This window comes from Lampetra planeri, chromosome 23, assembly GCF_965212315.1.
Source record: "Lampetra planeri chromosome 23, kcLamPlan1.2.h2, whole genome shotgun sequence".
Classification (NCBI taxonomy): Eukaryota; Metazoa; Chordata; class Hyperoartia; order Petromyzontiformes; family Petromyzontidae; genus Lampetra; species Lampetra planeri.
The window spans coordinates 7,971,588-7,992,387 of NC_136129.1; the positions used below are offsets into that span (position 1 = coordinate 7,971,588).

Sequence of the window (20,800 nt, forward strand, 5' to 3'; positions counted from 1 at the left end):
AGTTAAGAGGATGAGGATAATGATCATACCCCTGACCAGGACTCGAACTGGATCATTCCTGCCCTGTACCCCACGCGCCCGACTCCTGCCTGTAACTCTGTCTGCGTGTGTAAGCGGCCGTCCATAAATGACGTCACGCACCTAGGGGGGGGGAGGTCAGACATTTGTGACGATGTGTGACGAGGGGGGGGGGTTTGAGAAATGTGACGTCACATCAAAATGCGCAACTTTAAATAAATATAGACAACACGTTCTACTTAATTAAATATACTTTTTATTAAATGTTTCTCCTACGACATCAGAGTACAGCGCCACTATAAAAACGCACTACAATGACAATAGTTTAAAGCGATTTGAAGCATGTTTCATATTTGGGGGGGGGGGGGGGCAGAGCTTTGTGACGTCACATTTGAGGGGGGGATCTGACTTTTTGTGACGCTGTGTGACGAGGGGGGGGTCAAAAATCGTCCAAAATCGCGTGACGTCATTTATGGACGGCCCCTAAGTGTGTGTGTGTGAGGGAGGGAGGGAGAGAGAAAAGTGTCGAGTTACGGCCCCTTTTTATTCAGTCGCTATCTCACAAACCAACCGGTCCTGTGGTATGCATTTTGTGAAAAGGGGTTCCTGTATGCCTTGACAAGACCGGTGCGTCATCGCCACCACCGCCAGGCTATTTAAAGGGATATGAAGGGGCAGCCCCTGCAATGGCTGGGTGATGCCACTGCTGGCGGAAGGGCCTCTACGAAGACCATGTGCTCCATCAAACATGCTGTCACCGCAACAGCACACACGCGTGTGAACTTACAAGCTCGAGCGAGGCGACCGCACTTGCGTCATCGCCACCACCGCCAGGCTATTCAAAGCGATATAAAGGTGCAGCCCCTGCAATGGCTGGGTGATGCCACTGCCGGCGGAAAGGCCTCCATTAAGAGCGGTGCTCCATCAACCTGCTGCATGTCACGGCACAGACGCGTGCCGACTTGGAAGATCGAGATACGGCGGCCTCACCTAAGCAAATAAAACCCCCAACAACATCACTGGGGGGCCCTCTTCCAAGTAGCCGTCTTGCCCGCCCCTACTTGACATGTGTGGAAAAGAGCTTCATAGCTCATCGGATTCCTCCAGGATGAATACAGATTTTGATTCTGATCATTCAGCCGAGTTTCCGACCTCTCCATCCCCTCCCCCGGGGACCTTTTCGCGACTCAATTAAGAACCGCAGACACGGGAAGCTCGGGTTTATTTACTCTCCCCTAGGGAGTGCGGGGGGGGGCACCCGCTTCAGCCAATTAACTACGAGCGGGGGGGGCAGTTGTGTGTTTTGTGTGTGTCTGTCTGTGTGTTTAATTGGTCATCGGCTGTCAGGTTGGCCGTCTGTTCTTCCTGTGAACTCATCCCCGAGGCGGGAGGGGGGCGGCCTTCAAAGGGTGCTCGCTAACAGCACTTGCCCCAACAGTCTAGTTAAGGCTATACAGGCGATCTTTGTATTTGTGTTTGAATTGGTCATTGTTAAAATTCTAGATTTGAAGCTTTCGTGACTGCAAGGATTCATACTCTTAGGGTTTTTCGGTAAAGTCACGTAGGTAAAAATAAATAATAAAAATAATAGAAATAATAATAGAAATCAAACTATAAATCACGACGTTTCGGAGGCAACACAAGTCTCCGTCATCAGGTGGGACCGTCACAGCTAGATTTACTGTACGGTCCCACCTGATGACGGAGACTTGTGTTGCCTCCGAAACGTCGTGATTTATAATTGTATTTCTATTATTATATCTATTATTTTTTATTATTTATTTTTACCTACGTGACTTTACCGAAAAAAACCTAAGGGCATTGTTAAAATGGCCGTGTTTGTTCGTCTCTCTATTTCATGGTTGTACCGTGCTGTATTGGGATTTCTGATTCTGTCCGAGTTTGTCCATTTCAATGTCTGTGTGTGTGTGACTAATTGTTTTATGTTGATGTCTGTGTGTCTATGTGGTTGTTAATTATTTGAGCTCATTGTGTGTGTGTGTTGATCAAATCGAGGATCGGGTTTATTTGACTGCCTGGTTAATTAAAGCATAAAACAACGGCCATGCATACGGATAATTATAATCAAACTCCTATACAGGATAGCCTCTGCTGTAGTGGAGTTTAATCTCAGCTAGAGTGGAGTTTAGTCTCGGCTGGAGTGGAGTTTAGTCTACGCTGGACTGGGATTTAAGTTGCATAAGCCTTTAATAGTTTTTTTTCCCCCGTTAGCTATCACTGTGTTAAATACTAACGGCACATTCCACTTAATGCGATTATGCAGCCACAAGCTGGGCGGGACGATACGTAGACTTTGGGCTGGGTTCAACTCTTTCACGAGGGATTTGGATTTCGATGTCTGATGGGTGGGTGAAGGGACGAGCAGATGGGTAGGGTGTATGAGTGGGTGGGTGAATTGTTGTATATAATTAATCGGTGCCTGGGTGAGTGCATTGGTGGGTGAGTGGATGATGGGTGGATATTTGGACGAGTTGGTGGCTGCTTGTCTGGGTAGTTGTTATGAATGGAATGGTGAGCGAGTGGATAAGTGGGTGAGTAGGTTGGTGGAAGGTAAAATGGCTGTGTGGAGGGATTGGATGGATTGAATAACGGACGGATGGGTGAATGTGCAGGTGAGTGAATGAGTGGTTGGGTATATTGAGCGATGGACGAATAGACTGATATACAGCTTGCTCGTTGAAAAGTTGGGTCGTTGATTGAATGAATGACCACATGACTGGTTGGTTGGGTAGATTAAATAATAGTTGGGTGGACATTCGGAGGGGTGGGTGGATGAAATAATGTTTGTATGAGCGAATAATGAAAGAGTGAATAGATAGAAAGATGGATCGCAAAGCACAGAGACATACACACAATGAAGTACATACACACATTACTATACACAAAATATACAGTGCACCAAAACGATACAAAGTTCCCCCGTATAGCCTTAACAAATTGTTGGGGCAAGTGCTGTTAGTGAGCACCTATGAAGGCCGGCACAGCACACGAGGGGGTGGGTGGCCAGCACCACGCCCGACCGCCTTTGTCTCCCTAGTGGCAATGTTGACACACCGCACTAGTTACTCATTTGAGACTGAGTCGACCTAGGGGATGCCTGGGACCGGTTCAGATAATCGTCACTGGTGTTGGCCGTGAGCGGGAATCGAACCCGGGTCGCCGGGTTCATAGCGCAGCGCGCTCACCGCTACACTGCCGCTTCCCACACACACACATTCATACACACAAAGTACTATACGGTATATATAACCAGTCCAATATCCACACAGCTGTACACACACACACGCGCTACGTGTAACACGGATACACCACTTCCCCGCGTTACCTCTGCATGTTTATGCTGACAAACGCGGCATTTAATCGTGGATTCGTGGAGGATTACGTTTGACACCTGGCTGCTGGACACAGCGCCACCAGTTACCGTAGTTATGTTTCCCGTACGCATCATTGTGGTAATCAGCCACGATGCTCTATCCACTGCTGGATGAAGGCCCCCCATTCCCCAAGCCGTCACCATCTCCCACAAACTTTGCCATGCGACAAATCCCCCCCCCCCCCTGCTCCCAACACCTTGCACGCCAGATGATTTAAGCCCTCCATCTCTCCTCGGTTGAACGTAACGAGACAGAGAGAGAACGTCATTGTATCTTGACAAATCTGTCATTATTATCATCATCATCCCTTCCAGCAAGTTACGTGTCCTTTTTGTCCGAGCCCCCCCCCCCAACTCCCAACGTGGGATATCATGTAACAGTTGTAATCATATCATTAACCTGCTTATATGCTATCTATTCCACGTGTCGCACCTCTCTCCGTGTTCTCAGTTTAATTCCGAGCGTGCACGGATCTCTTCCACGCGCTTTTCAACCCCTTGTCACAAAGCTTGTGAACGGCCCAATGTTTGCGAACCACAGGTCACGCAACATCAAGGTGATTGTGGTTCGCACCAATTAAAGTAATTCGTCGTTTGGCGAAGCAGATGCCGTTAGCTGGCTAGCTTCTGCTAGTCTTGGCAGCGGTTTATTTAATTTTTCTATCGACGTGACTTTACCGAAAGAACCATAGAGTATGGATTCCTGCAGTCACGAAAGCTTCAAATCAAGAGTGGTGGTGCACAAGCACAAATAACACGACCAATTAATAAGGACCAGTGCCCGAAACGTCGCCTGTTATGTGTGTCAAGACCACGGTGTTATTCACAAATGTTTTTAGTTCGGCTTTTTTGTGAAAACAAAACAAAAATGCAGACACATTGGTTCGTTATTTTTCCACACAAAAAAAGTTTTTGGGTTTAGATCGCGTAAATATGAATGTGTCGTTAAACCCGACACAGCCAATTAATAAGGTTTGTTGGAGAGTAAACCCACAACATTTGTAGCATACCTGTGTGCTGAACTAGTCACGAATTGGGATGTTTTGTTTTGGCCGTGTCGGGTGGTAGCGAGTTTAACGACACATTTATATTTAAGCGACCTCACCCAAAAACCTCTATTATGGAGCATATTGGTCGCGAAATCCTACTGCGTGTTTAAAAAAAAAAGCTACGTTGCGTTTCATTGTCATTCACAGTTTACACTCAAACCCCGCTCTCGTCCGCATCTTTATTTAACCGATTATGATCACGGCCCATTTCCCACAGCGGTCCTACAGCTCACACAGACACGCACACAGCCGTGATTTGCAGTTGTCTGGCGAACTTTTTTGTTGAGTTTTTTTGTTAGCCTGAACCCCACCGCGCCAGCCTCGCTTTATATTGAGTTCATCTAAAGCCACGCACGTTGGTCGATGGGCAGATTTCGTGTGGTTGGAGACAAAGTGGGTAGCTACTCCCACTGTTTAACACGTAGGCTTTCGCGAACAATATTATTCATTATTAAACGTTTTTGGGTTCGATCGCGTTATTTATAAATGTGTCGTAAACCTCCACCACCCGACACGGCCAATCAGCAATAAAGTGTCACGTTGACAAAAGACAAATAGTTCACTACTTTAGCCCACCGGTGTGTTGAAGAGTGAATCCACAACATTAAAAAAAAGTTAAATAAATGTTGTGGATTCACTCTTCAACACACCGGTGAACTATTTGTTTTTTGTCAACGTGACACTTTTTTGCTGATTGGCCGCGTCGGGTGGTGGAGGTTTACGACACAACATTTATAAATAACGCGATCTAAACCCAAAAACGTTTCTCATGAAGCTACTCCCACTCTCTGACCGCCGTGGAAGATAACTTTCTGTGGTTTCCTCCAGCCGAGGGACCTTCAATGCCAGCAAGTGGCGTTCGCGAATCATCGCAGGGCTCTGCTGCACCTTTGCCTATTCGTTAACGTCGGCTGCAGTACGTTGGGCATGAAACACACGCAAATCATAGCCGAGAGGCGCCGCCGCCGATCATCGCCGCCGCCGCTCACCTCTCAGAAGGCAGCGAGAACCTTGAAAGCAGCGTCCGTCGTTGGCAGCAGCTCCACTTTCCAAGACGTCAAAGTCAATGTCCGGTTGTGACTCCGGGTACGGGTGGCTAAAAACAGAACCCCGCCTCTATATCAATAACCACGCCCCCCACCTTGTAACCACGCCCCCCACCTTGTAACCACGCCCCCGCCTTGTAACCACGCCCCCCCCCCGCCTCGTAACCACGCCCCACCTCGTAACCACGCCCCCCGCCTTGTAACCACGCCCCCACCTCGTAACCACGCCCCTCCACGCATTCAAACCGCCCCCTACCAAGTAACCCCGCCCTCATTCCATAACCCCGCCTTCTTCCTCATAACCACGCCCCCCACGCATTAACTCCTCCCCCTCATGCTGATTGCGGGGGGGGGCTTTCAACAACGCGTGTGACGTCACAGGCGCGGTGTCGTCAGAATGTTTATTTAAACTGCAGCAGAGGAGGAATCCGATGAGCAATGAAGCTCTTTTTTCACAGATGTCCAGTCAAATTTCGATTTAAAGCTTTCGTGACCGCGGGGATTCATACTCTTGGTTCTTTCGGTAAAATCACGTAGAAGGGAAAAAACTATAAAATAATAAAAATAAAACAATAAAATGTTCACGACGTTTCGATTGCAACACAAGCAATCATCATCAGGTGTGAAACTCACAACAAGAACATTTTAATGTTTATTGTTTTTTTCCCTTCTACGTGATTTTACCGAAAATTTTATTGTTTTACTTGTATTCTTTTATGGGTTTTCCCTTCTACGTAACAAACAAATCACCCAAACACACAAATACAACCCCCATCCTAACAGGCAAACCCCACTGAGTTAATAACTTAGGGGCCGTTCATAAATGACGTCACGCACCTAGGGGAGGGGGGGATCAGACATTTGTGACGATGTGAGAAATGTGACGTCACATCAAAATGCGCAACTTTAAATAAATATAGACAACACGTTCTACTTAATTAAATAGACTTCTTAATACATGTTTTCTCCTACAACATCAGAGTGCAGCGCCACATTAAATACGCACTACAATGACAATAGTTTAAAGCGATTTGAAGCATGTTTTATTTGGGGGGGGGGCAGAACTTTGTGACGTCATATTTGAGGGGGGGGGGGGTCTGACTTTTTGTGACGCCGTGTGACGAGGGGGGGGGGGTTAAAAATCGTCCAAAATCGCGTGACGTCATTTATGGACGACCCCTTATCGTTCAAAAGCGACCTGGCCACAAATGATAAGCCCAACATAGCGGCCCGTAATTTGGACATTTATAGCCAGCAAAGTAATTTACACAAAAGTCTAAACGCACGTTTTTTTCTAAATGTGAAAGGGGGGAACCAGAGGAGACGTGACGTCAGCGCGCACGCGATAGAACGGACGTGCGGGACCGATGACGTAACGACGTCACCGTCGCGAGGTTTACGCGTGACGTCACCAGCGCGACGTGATGACGACACCGCTCATGTCAGAAGGCAAGTCTGTTTAATTTATTTCTTTTCCCCCCACTTCGCCTTTTTGAAACGATAAATGCCCCGGGGCCGATTACGGCTCTCCGCCCGCGACATGCCGCCCCGTCGACGTCGCCCTCTCCGCCCTGGGGGCAGATGTGGGCGACCAAAGCTGTTCGCTGAAGGGCACGCACGCAACTGTACTTGACACAACACGGTACAGTGCGCCGAGGGTGGTGTTCGTGCGAGTTGCAGCGGATACGGACCGCAGAAGATACAAGAAGATACAAGCCACAGCTACGACAACTACGACAACTACACCTGCAGCAATTACCACATCGACCGCTGAACAGCAAATTTACTACAGCTGTAAGAATTAAGACTCTATATCGATAGCTTCTACTGCTACAACTTCAGCTAAAGTCGGCAAGTAGACGATTACGGCAGCCGTAAAAACAACAACAGCAATTGCAACTGAACAATCACGACAATAACAACAGCGGCTACTGCAGCTAAACATTCACACAAAGTCAATCGCATTACACAACATTTGCAGCTCCGCCAACGACGCGATAAAGCAGACGCAATCACAGCAGCAGAAATCGGAGGTATCAACCGCAGCAGAAGCAATTAAAGGCAGCGACAACAGCGATAGAAGCAGCGACATCGACAGTCTGCAGGACCGGCTCGGCTCACGTGGCCGCCTTGGGTCTGATCCCAAAGCCCCCGATGATGCTCCGGCGTGGAGCGGCGGTGATCGTCCGGGCAGGGCGAGCGAGCCCTGGGCCCCGCACATCGGGGGGTCCCAGACCTCTGGGCTCCCTGCCGGCGATCGGCACGAGGCCGTCCAGCAGCACCGCTGAGCAAGGAGGTCTCACGGGCCCGGCCCTGGTCGAGAGGATCATCCGCGTGGACCACGCCGGGGAGTACGGGGCGGACCGCATCTACGCGGGGCAGTTCGCCGTGTTGGGGGGCAGCAGCGTGGCGCCCGTCATCAAGGTGCGAGGGCCCCCCCCCCCCCACGGTCACCACCCCTCGACCCTCCTCCCTCCACAACTACCACTCACAGAGATGGGCAAAATCCACATTGAAACCGCTACAAGGGATGATAATAGGGGTTGTTCCCTTTTCTACTCTTCGGTTTTTTCGGTAAAGTCACGTAGGTAAAATGTTTTAAAATTATTTAATTAATTCACGACGTTTCGGAAGCAACACAAGCTTCCTTCATCAGGTGTAAAAAGGCACAGCAAAATAACTGTAGTTTTTATTTTTGCCTACGTGACTTTACCGAAAAAACCTAAGAGTATGAATCCTTGCAGTCACGAAAGCTTCAAATCTAGAATTGTCCCCCTTTTTTCTGGCAACAAAACAGGTGATAATTGTTTTTTTACCCTTTTATCTGGCAACAAAACTGACACCTTTTTTACAAGGAGTCATGTTTGCATTGACCACAATACCTGCAGTCGGAATGCAAAAAAAACATAACTCTGATAATGTATGCACTGTCCTTGAAATTGATTGGTCCACACCCGAGACAGCTTTCTTTAGAGCCTAGTCTCACATGGTTTTGGACCAGATGACACCAAAAGGCGCACAACTCATTGCATACATTATCAGAGTTATGTTTTTTGTTTGCATTCCGACTGCAGGTATTGTGGTCAATGCAAAGATGACTCCTTGTAAAAAAAAGGTGTCAGTTTTGTTGCCAGATAAAAGCGTAAAAAAAACAATTATATTTTGTTACTGGCAAATGAGGTTCCAACGGAACAAACAGGTGTTAAGATACTCTTTGGTTCTTTCGGTAAAGTCATGTAGGTAGAAGAAGAAAAACTAATAATAGATCACGACGTTTTGATCGCAGCAGCAAGCGACCGTCTTCCACTGCTGGATGAGGGCTTCACCTGAAGACGGTCTCTTGTTTTTGCGATCGAAACGTCGTGATCTATTTTTATGTTTTCTACCACCGTGACTTTACCGAAAGAACCAAAGAGTATGGATTCCTGCAGTCACGAAAGCTTCAACTCAAGGTGTTAAGATGTTAAAACACCAAACTGAAACCTTTTGCACGAAATCATGTATTGTGTATTTGTGTGTGTGCGCGCGTGTACAGAGGATGTGGGATCAGGAGAAGGAGCACCTGGCGAAGTTTGAGGAGTTGATATCGCGGCACCGCGTACGTCCAACTGCCCTGCTGCCCTTGTGGAATGTGGCCGGGTTCTTACTTGGTGTGTATGGCTTCCCGCAGGGCACGGATCCTGCCTCACTTTAGTAATAGGTTTTTACCCTTTCAACTGGTACAAAAACTGACACCTTTATACAAGGGATCATGTTTGCAATAACCACAACACAAGCAGTCAAAATGCAAAATATAGTAATAGGTTTTTACCCTTTCAACTGGTACAAAACTGACACCTTTATACAAGGGATCATGTTTGCAATAACCACAACACAAGCAGTCAAAATGCAAAATATAGTAATAGGTTTTTACCCTTTCAACTGGTACAAAAACTGACACCTGGATACAAGGGATCATGTTTGGAATAACCACAACACAAGCAGTCAAAATGCAAACAAAAAGAAACAACTCTGATAATGATAATGATATGCACTGTCCTTGAAGTTGATTGGTCCACACCCGAGACAGCTTTTCTTAGAGCCTAGTCTCCATTAGTGTTCGACCAGATGACGCCTTTTGGCGTCTTTTGCGTCATCTGGTCCAACACCAATGGAGACTAGGCTCTAAGAAAAGCTGTCTCGGGTGTGGACCAATCAACTTCAAGGACAGTGCTTATCATTATCAGAGTTGTTTCTTTCTTTTTGTTTGTATTTTGACTGCTTGTGTTGTGGTTATTGCAAACATGATGCCTTGTATAAAGGTGTCAGTTTTTGTACCAGTTGAAAGGGTAAAAACCTATTACTATATTTTGCCACTGGTAAAGGAGATGTCTCATAGTGTAACTGCCTCATTTTGTTAGAGAAGCAGGGCTGATCTCCCCTCCCCTTCTCTCCCCTGTGCCCTTTTTTCCCCAATTGCGTTAGTTATCTTACCCCCTACCCTTTTCCCCTCCCCATATAAACCTTCATCCCCTCACTAGTGGTCCCCACCTGGGTGGGAAAAGTGAGCCCAATTCTCCCCCTTCATTGGGCTCTGCTGTTGTTCGCAGAATTTTTGTTTCCCCATCCCGTTCTGTGATCGGCGCTTTGTACCGTGCTCACTTTGAGTTGTAATACATCAATAAATAAGGGAAGCAGGGCGGTCGTTAACACGACGGTGCTCGATGTGCAGGTGGTCGGGCGACTCGGGGGTGAAAGCGCCGAGCCCGGCACTGCTCAATAGCCTTTCGGTGCAATTCCAAGAATCAATGCTTCTTTGCGCTTTTTCACTCTTACAGTTTTCCGTCAAATTTTGCTGTCTATAAATACACCAATTCCCATATGTGGACAATGAAGTAAAATGACACTGCTATTCGTCAACCCACGGGTTTTCTGAACCAGCGCTTCCCAGCGGCATATGTTTGAGAAAATTGCGAACCAGCTCCGCTTCTCTGAGAATGATTATCGGGGTCATTCGTCGGGTCTCTGCTCTTGGCCAATAGCGCAACTGGAATATAATTGTTCAAGTGACGGACAGCGATGCTCAACGACGGGCGCGATGGTCGTTGATTTTTGCCGTGCCAGGCGCGGGCTCGGCACTGCTGGGGAAGGAGGGTGCCATGGCGTGCACGGTGGCGGTGGAGGAGAGCATCTCGGAGCACTACAACAACCAGATCCGCACGCTCGTCGAGGAGGACCCGGAGAAGCACGCGGAACTGCTCGAGGTGCCCCCTCGCCCTGCCTGCAAACGTTAGAATCGGAATCTTTCTTTATAGTGCAGGGGAAATCCAATGCGCCTATGAAGCTCGTTTTCACAGATGTCCAGTAGGGGGCGGGTCAGAACGTTACAACAACAAACAATACAAAAATAAGATAGGAGTGCAAGAGTATAGGAAAGGTAAGGAATTCGATTCCTTACCTTTCCTATGCATTGCACCCAGGAGATGCACTCCCATCTAGGGTTTCCTAAAATGAGTTCCGTGCGATCCATCGTGATGCATCTGAATGTGGAAATTTCATCATCATTACCAAATATCGGCACTGGAGCGACAAAGGCCACTAGCCGTGTTGCTGGGCACGCCACCTTCTCCTGCGCCCACTACCAGCCTCCTTAGTGCTTGCAAAAATAAGTCCTAGCAAACAGCCTCAACACTTTATACGGTTATACAGAGCATCTTTATCTCTGTGTAGAGGTGTAATTGTGTATGGGAGCAGATGGCAAACAAACACAAGGGGCGTGGTTAGGGCCGTACACATAGGAGGTGGCCACACCGACGTCCGCACCTGCATCCCCCACGGGCCCCTCCCGGGGGGGCCGCGGACTATAAGAGGGGGTGAGCTGGAGGGCTCGAGGTCGAGGTATCAGCTTTAACCAGCGAAGACGGAAGACCAGCTAGAATAGGCCCCGGAGCTCCCCTGGCTCGCTGTCCTTATAAGGGCCGACCAGGGCAAGCCGGTGGCGTGGCCCCGAGAGCCCAGACTGACGAGCAGGTCTGGGAACTCAGGGGGTCGGATCCCAGCTTGACCAGGGCTGGGACAGGTAGCCTCCCCTAGCTCCCTAGTGGAGGACTTGGGCTTAGGTTAGCGGGGCTTAGATGTTGTGTCTCCCTGTTAGCCGAGTAAGGGGACGTTACCCCTTAGGTCCTGTGTATACTCGCTAACTGTATACAAGTTGTGTTAATAAATAAGTGTGCCTCCGATCCCGTCGTCAAGCCTCCTGAGTAATTACTACATCTGGTGTCAGAAGTAAAACGTCCAAAGATGGACACACGAGGGACGACACGTACCAGGGAGTCGGAGAGGGAGGACACCGCGGCCGAATCACCACCAGAGATGGCCGAGGTCGGATCGGAGCAGCCGGGGCCGAGTACACCCGCGCCGCTACGACAGGAGGGGGGGGATGCGTCGGCCGAGGGACTTCGGCTGGCTCACTCCCGCCTGGCGGAGCTGCTCTACGCCGCGGCCGCCGTGTTGGAGGAGATCACGCGGCTGGGAGCTGGAGGGGCTGCGCGGGAAGACGGCAGCAGCCGACGCACGCCGGCATTTCCCGCCACCCCGACGCGGCTCGCGGTTAAATTTCCCGCCATCACTACAGTGCGAGCAGAGGGCGGGGCCGGCCTGCGTCAGGTGACTGCTGAGGGCCAAGCACGAGCCGTGACATCATCAACGCCGGCCAGCGCGTCAACAACGGAGCGACCGGCGATGCCATGCTCGCAGCCCGCCCACACTGTAACGTCGGCTGGGAACGAGGGAGCGAGATCCGCAGCCACGGACGTCGCCTTACAACAGCGACTGCCGCCTCTCAAGGAGTTCGTGGGAGCGGCTGGAGATTGGGGTGGCTTCAAAAGGCGGTTCATCGCTCATCAAGAGATGGCGAACTGGACGGACGCCGAGGCACTATGCGCGCTGCCGGCGATGCTGGACGACGACGCCCTGGCTACCCTCACCTCGGCGCCTAAGGAAAAGCGCGCCACGCTGCACCTGGCGCTGCAGCTGCTGTCAGCCGTCTATGGGCCGCCTTCGGACTGCAGGCAGCTGTTCCACGATCGGCATCGGGGCGCCAACGAATCGCCCCTGGCCTTCCGAACGGCTCTCCTGGCCCTGGCAAAGGCAGCTTTCCCGCGGATGGACGAGGAGGGAGTGGACGCCATGGTGGCTGAAAAGCTGCTGCTACTCGCCGATGAGCTGGACATCGCCGTCTTGGCTCAAGACGACGGAGAGATGTCGTCCCTGCTGGTCGCGCGCCACATCCACGGGGGCTTGCGGTCCCTGCGTCGCAAGGCTGCCAAGGGGGTGGCCGGCCATGCCATGGCGGCCACCGCCCTCCCATCAGAGGAGGTCTGCGGGGTGGAGCGGCGGGGGGAATGGAGATCGGCGGCACCGCAGGCTCGGAATGGACCGAGCCGCCAGGAGCAGCCCAGGCCATCTGGGGCGCTCACACGTTGCTACAACTGTGGCCTGCAAGGCCACGTTGCGTCAGGATGCCGGGCTCCCCGTCAGCGCGGAGCGACACCTCGTCAGGACGCCACGCCGTCTCCACCCAAGCTCCAGCAGAGAAATACGGCGAGTCGTGGCACCTCACACGTTTGGCCCATGCACACATCCGACACACACTCACGCGCTCAACTGAACAGGGTTCGAAAATCGCCGCCCATCGCGCGCGATTGTTCTGAAATGCGGCGAGCGCTCCAACCGGGTCAGTGGTCGGAGCTCGCCCATCGTGTCGTTGCTGCGTCGGCGGGATCATCGGTTGTGGTCGGTCATATTGATGGGGTAGAGGTGCGGATTTTAATTGACACAGGGGCATCGGCGACCATTATATCTGATTTGATTTATAACATCCTTCCCGTTCAAAGTCGTCCCTTGCTCCCTGTTGACGTGCCATGCTATGCTGCTAACGGGGGCTCGCTGGGCATTATTGGGCAAATCCGCGCCAAAATTTGCATTGGAGACATTAAATTATCCGGGCCTGTTTTGGTTTCCTCCTCACTCGCGGTTCCGTGCCTGTTGGGGACGGATTTCTTGGCCAAAATGCCCATCCGTATCTTGATTGACCAGGGGTGCATCGAGCTCCCATCGGGCCGACGTGTTACATTTTTGTCTTCCCCCACCACGGAGCGTCGGGCGTTTGCCACCGTGCAGGCGCTCGTGACAAAAACTGTGCGCGTACCCCCGGGGGCTCAGATGCTCGTCCCTCTTAGGTTGCGTCGGCCGTTTGCTAAAGGGGTTGCGGATCGGGGGGTCTTGTTGGGACCATCTCGGGCCGGGGTCAATGGACCCGATTTGCTAGCGGCTCAGACCATGGTGAAAGGGGATGGGGACCCCTTCATTGCAGTCCTTAATGTAGGATCGCGAACGGCCGTGGTTCCTCAAGGGACCGTGCTTGCACACGCAACGCCGGCGCCCTATGAGGAACCACTCGTGGGTCAGGTAACCACCGATCCTCCGTCGCGACCGCATTCGGACTGTGATGACGGATGGCTGGATGCACTTTGCGCGGGATCTGTGGATCTGTCCGACACGCAGCGTGCGCAGCTGCGAGTTCTCCTGAAAGAATTTGCCGACGTTTTTAGTAAACACAAATTTGATATTGGTTGTACTAAATTGCTGCGACACCATATTGACACGGGTGACAGCGCGCCAATCCGCCAGAATCCCTTTCGGCTCAGTCCCGCCGAAAAGGATCATGTCAAATCGGCTGTTGATGACATGCTAGCCGCCGATATCATTTCCCCTTCCAACAGCCCGTGGGGCGCACCGATCGTTTTGGTGAAAAAACACGACGGCTCACTGCGGTTTTGTGTCGACTTTCGGCGATTGAACAAAATTTCTGTGGCAGATGCGTACCCGCTTCCTCGAATGGATGAGTCGCTCGATGCCTTGGCGGGGGCGCGATTCTTTTCCACCCTCGATTTACTATCTGGATTCTGGCAGCTTCCTCTGGATGACGAATCAAAACCTAAAACTGCTTTTCGGACACCGCAAGGTCTCTTCCAATTTAACCGCTTGCCGATGGGCTTACATTCTGCGCCGGCAACTTTTCAGCGGTTAATGGAACTGGTCTTGGCAGGCTTGCAATGGGATTCGTGTTTAATTTACTTGGACGATGTCATCGTCTTTAGCAAATCCTTCGAGGAACACCTCCAGAGGCTGCGTGCTGTTTTTCTCAAAATGCGGGCTGCCAATTTAAAATTTAAACCGCAGAAGTGCCATTTGCTCCGCGAATCGGTGCGGTATTTGGGTCACATTGTTGGGCGCTCGGGGATATCCACTGATCCCGCCAAAACAGAATGCGTCAGCTCCTGGCCGACTCCCACCTCGGTGGGAGAGGTCAGGAGTTTCATTGGGTTCGCGTCGTACTATCGACGGTTTGTGGCTGACTTCGCTACGATCGCGAAACCATTGCATGCCTTGACGTCCAAGGGAGTCAGGTTTCATTGGGGGCTGGAGGAGGAGGCTGCTTTTCACGCCCTCCGGAATGCCCTGGTGGGGGCTCCGCCGTTGAATTACCCCGACTTCTCACAACCCTTCTTGCTCGATACAGATGCAAGTAACACGGGCATCGGGGGCGTGCTGTCCCAACTCATTGGGGGCGTAGAGCATGTGGTGGCTTACGGTAGTCGGGTACTGTCTCCAGCGGAACAACGGTACTGCGTTACCCGTCGGGAATTATTGGCAATTGTTTATTTCATTCAGCAGTACCGCCCATATCTGTACGGTCGGCGTTTCACCGTCCGTACAGATCATGCGGCCCTACAGTACGCTCTGCGGGTTCAACAACCATCGGGCCAGTTGTCTCGATGGTTGGAGATTCTCCAGGACTACGACTTTGTCACCACATATCGTAAGGGCGTCCGCCACACGAACGCTGACGCCCTGTCACGGTTGCCACCCACTTCGGAGTGCGCTTGCCTCCTGGGTTCGGGGCGTTGTAGGCCCCCGAACGTCACCACCGATTCGGTCCTCGTGGCCGCCGCCGATGCGCCTTTGGCTTCGGGTCCTATCGAGCAAGAAGGGAGGGATTCGTTGCTGGGGTTGTCGGTCGCGGAATGGGGACGCCTCCAAATGGAGGACACCTCCCTCCTCGCTCTGCGCCGTCGCGCAGGGGGGGTTGGGCAGGGGGTGGCGAACATTGACTCGTGGGGGTTGTTCCAGGGTCTTTTAATGCACTGGGACGGAAAAACCCGCCGCCAGCAGCTCGTGGTGCCTGCAGCATTGAGGGGTAAGGTGGTATGGGCTGTTCATGAGCGGCTTCTGCACTTGGGGGTTCACAAGACCTTTGCCACGCTCCAGCTCGATTTCTTCTGGCCGGGCATGGCAAAGGACGTGGGGGATCTCCTGGGGTCGTGCACGCAATGCGCGCAGCGAAAGCCACCAGCTAGGGGGTCCAACCCTCCGCTGCAGTCCATAAAGGTTTCCCGGGTTAACGAGCTCGTTGCGCTAGACATACTCGGCCCATTTCCCGCTACACCCAGGGGGAATAGGTATTTATTGACAGGGGTCGAATACTTCACGAGATGGCCTATGGCCTGGCCCCTGGCCAACCAGTCGGCAGCAGCCATCGCGGAGGCCTTTGTCCAGGGCTATGTCCTCGACAAAGGTGCTCCGGAACGGCTGCTTACTGACCAGGGTAAGAATTTTTCGGGCAAACTCCTCCGCGAGGTGTGCGACCTCTTGGGTACGGAAAAAATTCGGACCTCCCCGTATCACCCTCAAACTGACGGGATGGTGGAACGGCTACATCGGACCATCACGTCTATGCTGTCCCAACAGGTGTCCGAATCCCAGACAGATTGGGACCTTCGCATAGCCGGTGTGTTGCAGGCCTACAGGATGGCTCCCCATGCGGCCACCGGATTTTCCCCTTTCTTTTTAATGTATGGCCGCGAGGCTAACCCCCCTGTGACGACCCAGCTGAAGCTCTCGGCGCCTCAGGCGAAGTCTACCTTGTCCGAACACGTTAAATTTAACATCAGCAAATTGTCTGAGGCGCGGGAAGCGGCCGTGCAAAATTCTGAACTCCGCCAGAAGGCGAACGAGAGGCTTCGGCTGGGGCGGGTACATGTGTTCAAATGGAAACCAGGGGACAGGGCATGGTTGCACTGTCCCCAGGTGCCACTGGCAACCTCGTCAAAGTTGGTACGGCCGTGGCGGGGGCCAGTGGAGGTCGTACAGGTCTTACGGCCGCAATGTGTTCGCGTCAAATGGGGGAGGCGTCGGTGGTACGTGCACCCCTCAAGGTTGAAACCGTTCATTGCGCCGGCCCGTGGTTCACACACACACACGCATGGCCAAACGTGTGAGGGGTCCGCCGACTCCCCGACGTCGCTGCTCTCGCCTAACATGACGTCAACTGTTCCATCTCCAGGTGCAACAGGAGTGACGGGTCCACGCCCGCCAACCCCTCCCGGAGGGGTCGGGGGTCACTCGGCAGCGACGCCAGACTCTCTTGCACCCGGACCGTCACCAACCACCACTGAGCGTGCCGGGTCGAGCCCTTGTGACGGGCCCGCCGCGAGAACGCGCGCCAAAACGCGCAGACTATTGTGAGGTCGTCCGTTGGGGGGCCCTTGCGGACAGTGGGGGAGGGACATCCGGAGCGCGTGTATATATGTTGGGTTTGCGGAATGGGGTATTTATTCGGGAGGGTGCGCCGGGTTATTTTTTTTCTCTTTCTTCTTCTACCTGTTCCTGTTGTTGTTGTTGTTGTTATGACTGTTATCGTTCTTGTTAAATTTACGCGAGGCACACACGGTTTTGGGGAGGCATGCACCTTTATTCTGGTTTTGTTGCAGCCGGGGACGGCTGCGAGCTGTACAGGGGGGGGTGATGTAGAGGTGTAATTGTGTATGGGAGCGGATGGCAAACAAACACAAGGGGCGTGGTTAGGGCCGTACACATAGGAGGTGGCCACACCGACGTCCGCACCTGCATCCCCCACGGGCCCCTCCCGGGGGGGCCGCGGACTATAAGAGGGGGTGAGCCGGAGGGCTCGAGGTCGAGGTATCAGCTTTAACCAGCGAAGACGGAAGACCAGCTAGAATAGGCCCCGGAGCTCCCCTGGCTCGCTGTCCTTATAAGGGCCGACCAGGGCAAGCCGGTGGCGTGGCCCCGAGAGCCCAGACTGACGAGCAGGTCTGGGAACTCAGGGGGTCGGATCCCAGCTTGACCAGGGCTGGGACAGGTAGCCTCCCCTAGCTCCCTAGTGGAGGACTTGGGCTTAGGTTAGCGGGGCTTAGATGTTGTGTCTCCCTGTTAGCCGAGTAAGGGGACGTTACCCCTTAGGTCCTGTGTATACTCGCTAACTGTATACAAGTTGTGTTAATAAATAAGTGTGCCTCCGATCCCGTCGTCAAGCCTCCTGAGTAATTACTACATCTGTACAGATGCGTGTGTATGCATGTGTGTAGTTGCGGGAGCGGTTAGCGCGCTACGCAACAAACCTGGTGTCCTGAGTTAAATTCCCGCTCACAGCCAACATCAGTGATGATCATCTGAACCGGTCCTGCGCCTCCCCTAGGTCGACTCGGCCTCAAATGAGTACCTGGTGCGGTGTGTAAAAACATCGCCACTGGATAAAGGCGACCGGGCGTGGTGCTACCCACCCACCCCTTCATGTGCCATGCTGGCCTTCATAGGTGCTCGCTGACACCACTTGCCCCAACGTTATGTTAAGGCTATAACGGGGGATCTTTGTCTTTGTAGTTGCTAAGGAAGTTCCGTGACGATGAGATGGAACACCACGACACGGGCCTGCAGCACAATGCCGAGCTGGTGAGTGTCCGCGACGATGGCGACGATGATGGGGATGAGGTGTTAAAAGACTTAACTATTTTATTATACCCGGTACGAAGTTGTGTTTTCTTTCCATGTTATAACGGCACTCTGTAGCATAGGCATCAAAAGCATGGTTAAAGAACTTAATCTTGTGGGGAAGCCACTGAGCTTAAACTGCACTTTGCTACCATTCTAATTATAATCACGGACACTGATCATGACCGTAATCCCTAATCCAAACTCTAGCTGTATAACACCATAGTCACAGCAATTATATTTATCCAGGACCAAAACTTTAAAAGTCATCTTATAACAGTTGTGAGTCTTTTGCCGGCTTGTTGCGTATGCATTGGCTCTTCCATTTTAACTGCAATCTCACTTTGGACTACTGTACAACAACTTGGTCTTACAATAAACAAACTAAATCAATAGTTCATGCATCTTTCCCCACGCTAGTAAGCCATTTAATGCCTTTTATAATGTGTTGAACTTCAGTGTCGCTTGTAACAAAAACATTTTATGGCGAGTAACACACTGAATGAGAATGTGAAAGGTGGGTGGCCGCCTGGGGAGGCTTAGGTGAGGCTTAGGGGGGAAACCTTTAACCGGCAGTAAATTGTTCATGGCGGATGAATGATGAGGATAATGAAAAAGCACTAAACATCCGCAGCACCGCATGCGATGGATGTCTTCCAAACTTGCGTTGTGCTCTTCTTGCGTGCAGGCCCCTGCTTACGCATTGCTGAAGTCCTCTATTCAGGTCGGCTGCAAGGTGGCCGTCTACGCCTCCGAACGCGTATGAGTGGTGTGGCAGCGTGGCCGATCATCGCGCACTGAGCGTCACCCTGGGGAATGACGTTGCTGGGAGATGGCAAGCGGTGCCCGGGGTGAGGTGGGGGTGGTGGGTGGTGGTCACCTACCTGGAAAAGTGGGGAGGGGGGGGGGGTCAGTGGCAGCAATGTAATGCACCCCCCCCCCCCCCCACTGCCCCATCCATCACTGAACCCACAGTTCAATCCGCGTTCCACAACGGATGCAAACCATTCTACTTCCAAAGCCACGGAGACTGAATCATGTGAGCGTAATGAGTCAAGTGGCGCCGGGGGCTTTACGGCGAGCTACTGAGAGTTGTTGATGCATTATGTCTTTGTAGGAACACCAGGCCGTTTATTTGCCCATTTGATCACAAAGTCACGGGCAACAGATGGAAGAAAAACGGTGTCGTGAAACTGTGCATTGTGAGAGCCCTAGATTCCAGGCCGTGCTTCCTCCTCGGAACCTACTAATCGCACGTACAATGCAATACAATTAGGATTTGTATAGCGTCTAAATGCGAGCGCGTATCAAGATGCCGTACAGAAACAGTGGGCATATTTAATTCTGAGATATGGCCAATCGGTCATAGGCGGGGGACAGGAGGTAGGTCATGAGCCTGGATGTGAACAGGGCCAGGGAGTCGACAGCACTGATCGCTGTGGAAAGGGAGTTCCAGACTTGGGGGGGGGGGGGGGGTAGCAGAGGAGAATGAGCGACCTCTCGCTTGCGATAGAAGTGAAAACTAGGACTCTGGGGTGGACCAACTTCATGAGTTGGCTCTCCGACGCGTATTCGGGTCGTGCCACGTATTGCTCGGTCTGATGTCCGACGTTTCACTCCGCATGCTGGAAGCTTCTTCAGGAACTGAATTAATCCTGGGACAGACAGCACTACTATGGAAACGAACACAGGCACTTGTTTTTTTAGTGGTAACTTTTTTTGTAGCCCGTGCAGCTGCCAGGGATATGTGGCCTTGCCGTAAAAGCGCGTGCGCGCTGTTTGCATGAAAGGCGTCGTAGAGCGTTTGACTTGTGCGTCTCAAATCCCAGAGTAGCTCGTTGCTTTCGGGGGTGCTGTAAGCAGTGTGCCGAGTTGTCTTGTGTTGTGCTGGTTATAATAAAGCGTTATTAAAAAAAAGTTTGTTTCGGTGACTCCAGTGAAAGTTACGTGAAATTAAATCATTGTACCGTTGCCACTGTACAATGCAGCATGCCTCTCATTGACGTAATAATAACGCACACCCCTTCGTCAATCCACTGCTGGATGAAGCACCCCCATCACGACCAACGTACCATGTTGATCGTGGCATTTATATCTTTTACTATAGTTATGTATATATTGAACTTCTTTCGCACCGTAAATAGCCAACCGTATTTACATTTTTGGTTTTAATTTTTGCGCACCGATACAAGCTATTGGGAAATAAATGCTCATTTTCGATGCGGATCTGTTTACACCACAAAAATCTGGTTACACCACAGAAATCTGGTTACACCACAGCAAACAAACAAAAACCTGTAATCCACAAACAACTGGTCCGCACCGTCAAGTTCCTCCGAATGGCAAAGTCGTGCATCGGCATGGTACAACCAGCTGGCAACCCACCCTCTCATCTACCGTGCCAGGCTTCAGAGTTGCTCGCGAACAGCACTTGCCCCCAACAGTCTGTTGCCTTGTGCCGG

At 51.7% G+C, this 20,800-nt stretch overlaps 2 protein-coding genes across 4 annotated transcripts in view; one reads left to right on the forward strand and one right to left on the reverse strand.

Moving 5' to 3' along the window:
* LOC144726395 (transmembrane channel-like protein 5) overlaps nt 1-5,571 on the reverse strand; it is a 71,319-nt gene extending 65,748 nt beyond the window's left edge. For 2 of the 3 annotated variants that reach the window (XM_078605068.1, XM_078605070.1), the window contains exon 1: nt 5,451-5,571. The gene's annotated coding sequence lies outside the window, so the exon portion shown is untranslated. The remainder of the gene's footprint in view (nt 1-5,450) is intronic. The other variant, XM_078605071.1, reaches the window with a different exon arrangement.
* A 1,517-nt stretch (nt 5,572-7,088) lies between these two features.
* COQ7 (coenzyme Q7, hydroxylase) lies at nt 7,089-20,562 on the forward strand. The gene is made up of 5 exons (XM_078605086.1): nt 7,089-7,931; nt 9,043-9,157; nt 10,611-10,750; nt 18,231-18,299; nt 19,027-20,562. The coding sequence occupies exons 1-5, from the start codon at nt 7,662-7,664 to the stop codon at nt 19,102-19,104; spliced, it is 672 nt and encodes a 223-aa protein (XP_078461212.1). The 5' UTR covers nt 7,089-7,661; the 3' UTR covers nt 19,105-20,562.
* Nucleotides 20,563-20,800: the final 238 nt, after the last annotated feature.